General features: G+C 41.7%; 1 protein-coding gene and 1 long non-coding RNA gene across 16 annotated transcripts in view; one reads left to right on the top strand and one right to left on the bottom strand.

The window, feature by feature from the left end:
* Positions 1-8635, bottom strand: part of Pde4d (phosphodiesterase 4D) — a 1514231-nt gene that overhangs the window by 179966 nt on the left and 1325630 nt on the right. For all 13 annotated transcript variants that reach the window (XM_039101733.2, XM_063281298.1, XM_063281299.1 and 10 more), the window contains 2 exons: positions 6654-6690; positions 1379-1452 (listed from right to left, as the gene is read on the bottom strand). In XM_039101733.2, the coding sequence (XP_038957661.1) occupies positions 1379-1452; positions 6654-6690 (111 nt within the window). The remainder of the gene's footprint in view (positions 1-1378; positions 1453-6653; positions 6691-8635) is intronic.
* LOC120101084 (uncharacterized) overlaps positions 1-8635 on the top strand; it is a 64033-nt gene that overhangs the window by 28258 nt on the left and 27140 nt on the right. The window contains exon 3 of one of the 3 annotated variants that reach the window (XR_010063744.1): positions 7695-7916. The exons of the other annotated variants lie outside the window; for them this stretch is intronic. This is a non-coding gene — a long non-coding RNA (uncharacterized LOC120101084). The remainder of the gene's footprint in view (positions 1-7694; positions 7917-8635) is intronic. 3 annotated transcript variants of the gene reach the window in all.

Here is an 8635-nt window from a genome sequence, read left to right as displayed (position 1 = left end):
AGTCTAGAGTTTATTCAAGCAACTTATGTATTGATAAGAATTTTCAGTCCTTGTTCTGCAAGAATTTGGGAAGTAGTCCCTTGGCATGGTATGAGCAAATGAAGACTATGCTTTTATATAGCTGTAGGGAATGAAATCATTGTCTTGACATGATTTATCTTTTCCTAGAATCAGCTCTGTTGTCTCACAGGTAAGAACTTGACACCCAAAGATTAACAATAATACATAAATATCAACCATCAGATCCATGAGGGTGTTGGCATATCATTTAGTGAAGAATAAGCCAATCATCATCACTTCTGGGAATACATACATACATATATATATGTATACATATATATGTATATATACATATATACATACACATACACACACATATATATATATACATATACATATATATGTATATATATATATATATATGGCAAGACAGTGAGGTGATAGAAATTAACAGTGGGTTTTAAAAATGTCAGTAGCTCAGTCTACCCATCTGGGGTCAAGCTTAGGACAAATTCTCCCTCAAAACCTTTTCCAAAGAAAATAAAAAAGCACACACCCTCCTCAAAACGGGATGATAAACGTGTACATGTTCCAGAGGTGCTAGAAGTGCACATCAAACAAATGCTGACCTTTTTAGAGCAGCAATTCTCAACCTGTGAGCCACGACCCCTTTGGCAACCCTCTTTCTTCAAAGGTAATTTTTATAATTCCTAACAGTAGCAAAGTTATAGTTATGAAGTAGCTTGGGATAGAATGGGCATCTCTTTAGAGACACATCAGGTCAGTGTGATGCTCTCACACCTGTCAGATCAAATGTCTCCAATTTAAATGCTGCTACCTAGGTGACACTATCTGCAGGGGACTTAAAGAAAGTTTACTTCTTCCAAAGCCCAAGAAGCTGCTGGGATCTGTACAGCATGGTGCAGCTGGTCAGGCTCTACAGAAATTGCCACTGGCAAGGAATGGATTCCTCAAAGCACACCCTTGGGGTGCAAATGCCTGCAGACCTCTTGACTAGTTGCAGCATCTAGGGTGGTGATGTGGTGTTAGGAAGGGAACTGGAAATACAGGTGTGGACAAAGTACAAGCCATGGACAGTTCTCAAAGCAAGATGAACCAGAGATGGTGCTGCGAGTGAAACTGACGAGGAATGGTCCTCCTGAGTGGTTCTACAGAGGGCATCACTGCATTCGCTCTTTACACTTCTGTATTTCAAACGTCAAGTGTCACTGCAAAGTCATTATGGAAGAGGAAGTAGACAATGTATGTTGTAGGGCATACAGCCGGACAAGGGAGGTGATTCAGAGGTGTCTGATGTGTTCAGTGCAAGCAGAGAAGGCACTAAAGGGTCAGCAAAAGGAAGGGGAGGGGAGCTTACTTGCTGGGTGCGCGATCTTGCAAATTAGTTAATGCAGCAAAGTTGTTTCTTACAGTTCGAAGGCTGGCCAAGACCTGTGACAAAAAAAGAGAATTGCTTAGCGTTCTTGAACTGAGACCAGTTAGAGTGCAACTGAACATGTTTTCTAAATTAAAAAAAAAACCATGGTGCTTGCAACTCAGTTTCATATACCATTACAGAATCTTCCAGAACTCAGTCAAATTTTTAATCCTGGTTATGAAATCCAAGGAGGTTAAACTCCACCATTTCGTAGAAACCCCTCTCATATTGTTTCTGGCAACAGTAGCAGTATTGTTTTCCCAATCCTTTAGTTTTCAATACAGTGTCCTCAGCAACATGCATGCAAAACATGGTTGCATTTCATGCAATGATGAAATACTACAATACAAAGTACCATGAAAGTCTCAGTTTAGTGATTTAGGAAAAAAAAAAACAAAAAAAACTAGTCTCCAAATCCCTTAGAAAGTTCATCAAGATTCCCATGATTGGGCTGGAGAGATGGCTCAGTGGTTAAGAGCACTGACTGCTCTTCCAGAGGTCCTGAGTTCAATTCCCAGCAACCACATGGTGTCTCACAACCATCTGTAATGGGATCTGTGCCCTCTTCTGGTGTGTGTCTGAAGACAGCAACAGTGTACTCATATATATAAAATAAATAAAAATCTTAAAAAACAAAACAAGATTCCCACAATCTCAGGTTATCAGGCTAAGTAAACCTTCAGCTGGCTTTCCATCTTCGGACAGGGCTGTGGTAGCTAGTTAGTCCACAGATATTCTTGGCCTCTGGGGAGACTGTACACATTGTGGAATATAAGAAGTCCCCAGAAGGGGTGCTGATCACAGGATACACTAGTGCTGTGTACAAAGGGTACTATTCTGTACACTGTCCAGCATGAAGAAAGTGTTCAATAAAATGGTATTGAAGAAACGAATACATGGATGCAATATATCTGCATGTATGTGGATATGCAAGGAAGTAGATGTTCCCCACCTCTGAAAAGCCCCTTCTTTATTCTAACTCAAATCACAGGTAAGAGATGGCTAAGGAATGAAAGTAAGGCATGGGGAGATGGTTCAAGAGCCTGCTGACCCTCGTGTGCTCTGCTCTCTATAGTAAGATTACATGTGTCAATAAGACCCCGGTGCCTGTTAAGACTTAACGCATAATACATAATGCATAATACATACTTCATATATCCTGGTATAAGTCACATGTTAAATATACACCCTTGGTATGGCACCTTCTCTACCTCCGTTTCCTTGTGTGTAAAAGAGAGTGCTGTCTACCCATTAGGCTTGTTGAGACCGTTAACAGAAACTACAGGTTAACAGCAACAAAATTGCTTAAGTAAAAAGTATGTGGTGACTGTGTGTTTATTATGGAAACTTCCATTTCATTGTCTGGGCCATGGGAAGTTCGCTTGACACTTATCAGCAGCAATACACAGAACCCTCAATGTTCTAATTGACCTAGGGGGTTTGAGAGCTGTGCCCCGAGTTTCTTCATCGGACAGTGGTCCAGACGGAAGCCACTCTGTGTCTCAGGCGTTTGTTTTTTTGGGAGCTGATGGGAACTTGTGCAAGTCAAAGGGAGTTGTTTATGCTCTGCAGCAGTGGTGACCTTCAGCGGTCCCCCTGAAGGAGCCGTGGTGACTCCTAGGAAGTCACTGGCTCATTATCACACACAACTCTGAAAGGTTACACCGCCTGTGACGGAGTATCCAAATAGCTAGCTGCTGACGTCAGACCATAGTGTCTTTCATGAGGCATGAAATTCTGAATGATGCAGAAATAAAAAGATTAATGATCCACTCATGAAATCACGACAGCTTAATTTGTGTTCTAAGATGTGAGCAGCAAACATGTTAGCAAAGTATTTAAGTGCAATTGTTGCATCAGCTGGCGACTCCCTATTCTAGATGAATATTTTACCCTCAGAATTTTGAGATCTTTAGTACAAAATACTTTTGTGTTTACCCAACAGCATTTGGCCATTGGGTAGTAGAAGTAGTAATTTAGTATTTCATTCCTGTAGGAAAAGTTTTACAGGTAATTCATAAGTTGATAATCACATGAAAAAAATCTGCACATTCAGGAAAACATCAATTTATGAATGAAATCTTTTCTGTAGAGAGGTTTGTTTGGCTTTGAGATGGGACTCAACGTATAGCCCTGGCTAGTTTAGCACTCACTGTATAGACCTTACTGGCCTCCAATTCAGAGATCTGCCTGACCTACCTCTGGATTGCTGGGGTTAAAGGTGCTTACTACCATACCTGACCTATATGTCTGGTTTAAACTTTTGTTATACTAGTAAGGTATTAAACTGAACTTTTAGGGGTCTTGTATGTATATTTTATGCATTTATTTTAAATATTTCCTATCTTTTGGATGTTGAAGAATTTAAACAACAACAACAACAAAAACGTTGTCAAGTAAATTGTACTGGGCTCCATAATCCAGATAAAATCAAATGATTGCTATTTCGGTTGACAGACAGGTGAATGGATTGGGGGAGGAACATTTAAGCAGTAGTTGAAGCATTGACATTATTCCGTTTCTTAACTTCATTTTACTATTTTTTCTGCTTTACATATTTACTACATATATAGTATGACACATTTCAAAATGAAACCGAGGGAAGCAATCTCTGTCAGGCTCTGGCTGCCTGCCTTTGGCCTGCTGACTTTTAGCCTCTATTTTTGCATATGCAATTGTAAACTTTGTTGTAGTAAATGACACTGAGGACACAAGGATGTGAATACTAGAACATTGTTTTGATTTGTGTCGGGACAAAGACGGCTTTCTATTTAAGCGTTAACAATATCTTCCACTCTGTAACTTAAGTGATGCTGGCAGAAACGTAAATAGAAGTTTCCCAGATGACTCTGTCACATATGATGTTGCCCTGGGCCTGGGGGACTAACTCTGACGTTCTCCGTAGAAATGTCATTAAACTCTTCTCTTAATCACTCTTGTCCCTCAGGACACGGGAGGGAAGCAAGTCCTGAGAGAGGATGTGAAAAGGGGGGAAAGGGTTTACCAGAGCTCCTGGGTGAAGGGTCAAGTTCTTAGATTCACTTGTGTCCCAGGGCAGCCTCTGCCATAGACTCAGCACCAGGCTCTGCCGTGTCTGAAAGGCTAGAGCTCTCTGGCCTCTTTAAAGCTTATTATCACAGGGTCCCTACAGTTTCTTCTAGGTGACTTAGGCTTAAAAATTAAAGTCATTGCTTTCTCTTTTGCCACTTCTGGTAAATGTATAATTGCCCAAAGTGACAAACGAACAAAGGAATGATAAAAAATTCTAAATCTTAACAATGAGCAGTGCTAACACTACAGGGAAATATTGTTCATGGACTAGGTCACAGCGTGGGAACAGCCATACACACAATTCTCAGGTTCTTGGAGATCCTTTCAAACATTTCTTAGCAGATAGGATTCACTGATGTTGGCAGAAAAAAAAATGCTGACTTCATTAAACAGCTAAAGCGAATGAATAAAGTGTTTTTCTAGGATCATTTTTTTTTCAGACCATGCACAGCATATGCCACTGGGGGGCAGTAAAACACAGACTGTGAAATACAGGACAGGGAGGAGAAGGTGCGTCCTTGTGAGGTCAAAGACTCTTCAGAGTCAATTCAGGAAAAAAAATGGTGGAGAATTATTTACAGGAAAAAAAGTTTCCTCTGTTAAAGATCAAACCTCCTCTCAAGTTATACTTTTATTAAAACACATGAAGTGATTGTTTATGTCAGAATGTTCTGAGTAATTTCATAAGGACTAAGCCTAGCAAGAATGGAGCTATACAAAAGGTTGCTAGCCGTAATTCTTCCTGATGATACAAAAGTTGTTTTGGTTGTTCTTTTGTTTTGTTTGTTTGCTTGTTTGTTTGTTTTATAAAAGTGGAACCAAAGCAAATGAAAGAAGACAATGAATTTCCCCATTGCCCCATGGAGTCAGTTAACTTGGCCACAAGACCACTGCTATGAGGAGGAGCAGGAAGGGATATGCAGGAGCTTAAAAATATATTGTTAATGAGCTACTCCTAATGGAACACTAATTCTCTATTGTGTTAACAATAGCCACTGTATTTCCCTCGTGAAACTCTCTACGTGTCATGGCTTGTTTGCTACAAGCAAGATAGCACAGTTGTTCCTGTTTTCAGAGCAGCCATACGCCCTGCATCTAAAGGGGACAAGGATGTTGGTCTCTAGGGTTTGAATGCTTGTTATCAGAAACACGGTTAACCAGGTTTAGGTTTTAGAAGGCAGTCAAAACCAGTGGGACCGTGGAAAACAAGCGGCCAGCTGCAGAGCCAGCTTCCCAGGAAAGCTTTAACTTGTTTCTGTCCGTCAGCCCTAAGGACTTTGATTAATTGCTACGTTCAAAGGGAAGTGATGAACAGTGGACATAGGGGACAGTGACGGGGAGATTCCTGCATGCCTAAGAAAACACACTGAAAGATTTGAGCACAGAGCACACTCATCCTAAGATCAAATGTACAAACCAATTGAAGCCGGCACCCTTTTCTGTGGACTAGGGTATCTCAGAGATTTTATAAAGCTTCAGAAGTTCAAAACTTAAGAGTAAAAAAGAGTTTGGATGTTAGCTAGTACCTAAATCCGGTTATGATTTGGACATTAGAGTAACAGATCTGTAGGCTCTGTTCTGGTAAGTAGACCTACCCAATTTGTTTAAGGTCCCATTTCACTCAACAAAACATTTGGTCCTTAAGCATTCTGTACACATTCCAAAAACACTTTAGGTCATTTTATCGTCTCACATCTACGCCACGGAGTTGAAATATTTTCTTCTCTTATGCAGGAAGGACAGAAATGTGTGGCTCAGTTAAATCTTTGTGCAAATAACCCACGTAAAAAAGGAGTAAATAAAGTATCAGGTTGAACGGGATTATTGAATTTCAAACACAGATCATGTACTAATTATACTAGACGTAATTTAATCCATGATACAGTCTCCTTCTGGTGCTAATTCCAGTTTAGGAAAAGAGGGACCCGCTGAGTACTATGTCCCTTAGATACCAGACACACCTCGGGTCTAACAGCCTTACACAAAGCACATCTGTAGGGCTAAGGTTACATTCTCTGAGCACTGCCTTTTAATTACTTGCACGAGCCGAACAAGTTGCATCTACACAGGTGTGTGTAATAAAGTCACAGTGAGAATCGGAATAGAACCTCCACATCAAATGTGTAAGTCCTTGAGAAGCCTACACACTTCAAGGTCTGCTTACCTGAGCAAATGGAGTCACAATCAAGTCATCTCCATGTCTGAAAAACAAAGCAGAGGCAGTGTTAGGAGTCTCCAATAGTTCTCTGACCACTTTTGATCAATACTAAATGGCACATTCCACTGCAGGAAACCCCACTGGGAATTACAGCAACTCTATCTTTATCTTCAGCCTACGTCCTTCCCAGCCTCTGGGTTGAAAACATGTCTTCTGGGATGTTAACCATTGTCCGTCTCCCTTGGACAAAAGAGGGTCTCCTCGGTTACCAACCAGTGTCAACGTTGCCTTTTAGGCACAAAGGATGCTATAAGTAGAAAAGGGTTCTCAGTTCTGGGACTGCACCTTCTTCTAGATGTTAGCCAGGAATGCTGTGCAAAGAACCAGCGACAGAACTGGCTTCTGTGAGAGTCCCCTGGGCCATCTAACGTGTGTAGGTGATTAGCATCAAGTGATCTGTACGGTCATGTGTAAGCCTTGGATAGGCCAGGAGTCCTACATAACATAGGAGTGCATCATCCACTAATAAAAAAACCCTACGAAACTTTTCAACTGGCTCGTGTTCCAGCCACTGTACTTACAGGGGAATGTTACCCTGTCGGTGCTGTTGCTAGGGTAACGTCAGCTCCAGTAGCCGAGGGATACAAGAGCAAGGTGTCAGTGCGACATGTCTTGGAGAAGCAGGGAAATGCAAGAAGTTGTGCAGCATTCTTCTTGGAAGAAAGTGGGAAAGGCTGGGACCTGGGACTCTTTGCAGCATTTTTCCCAGCATCGTTAAGTTGAAAAAAAGGATGTCTTAAATCTTAATGGTTATTTCTTCATCTAGCCAGCCGCAACCCATTTTATTTATTTCAATCATTTCATTTTACTTGAAAGATAAGAGCTTGCTTGCATACCAGGCTGACATTGAATCTGCAATGTTCCCATTCCCACATTGGGCCTGTTAGTGCTGTGGTTTCTACTGAGCGCCACCACACTCACTTCAGAAACGATTTTATTTTTTAATTAAGTGAAAGTGGTTATTTCACATGTACATTTCCTTGACAGAACCCCTACTGAGGGCAGTTCATTTGAACTGTCAGCTTATTCCTGAGCAAGTGAAAAGGATCCAAGTCCCCAAACTGGCCCCAATAAGGCTTGTGGTCCAAGGAGCAGAGTGATGACACAGTGGACTAACGATGATGACCACCTTTGCAGCCGCCAGATAATAACCGAGGGAATAATTACAGGAAGAAACGCATGTGGAAACTTCCAGAATGGACACTGCAGGTCAGTGTGGATGTCAGTGTCACAGTAGTCTTGAGACTTCTGATGTGGAAGGAGGTGCCCCATGTCTGTTCCCCTACCCTGGTCACCCGAGTGAAGCCATGCCTGTGGCCACAGAAAGTCTCAGGGTCACCTTGCAAGAGAAGGACTGGCTGGCTCCTGGGCCAGTTCTACGGGGGATCTACAGGACAGGCTCAGTGCACCTCATCCTCCACACCTGTCCATCTTACCCTCACCTCTGTGGTCCTTACCATGCTGTTTTTCACTCTCACTATTTCTGAACTAAAGAGCCTGAGATGTCAACAAGAGACCAAGGGACTCAAAAGCAAACCTTCTTGTATATACCATTTAAGCTCTGAGAAGGGTCATCTAAAAGACTATGTTCAGCTACAGTCAGCTCCTGCAAATACGGTTCCTTCAGTAACTGTCTCAAGACTGGGAATCAAGAGACAATGGCCCTTGTTAGTTTCTGTGACTGAGACCATTATGATGTTTCTTTAACTTTCATTTTCCTTCCTTCCTCCCCTCCCTGCTTCCCTCCTTCTTTTCTTCCTATTTTTCTTTTCTTATAAACCACAGCATGCCATGCTGACTGGGCTAGCATTTGCTATGTAGCTTAGGCTAGCTTTGAACTCACAGAGATCCACTTGCCTCTGCCTACTGGATGCTGGGATAAAACCATGCTTCACCAAGCCCAGATACCTGTTCTTTCTTAAAGTCAA

This window comes from Rattus norvegicus, chromosome 2 (genome assembly GCF_036323735.1).
Source record: "Rattus norvegicus strain BN/NHsdMcwi chromosome 2, GRCr8, whole genome shotgun sequence".
In the NCBI taxonomy this organism is placed as follows: domain Eukaryota; kingdom Metazoa; phylum Chordata; class Mammalia; order Rodentia; family Muridae; genus Rattus; species Rattus norvegicus.
Note: the sequence above shows the minus strand (reverse complement) of the source record. Positions and strands in the feature narration are given on the sequence as shown.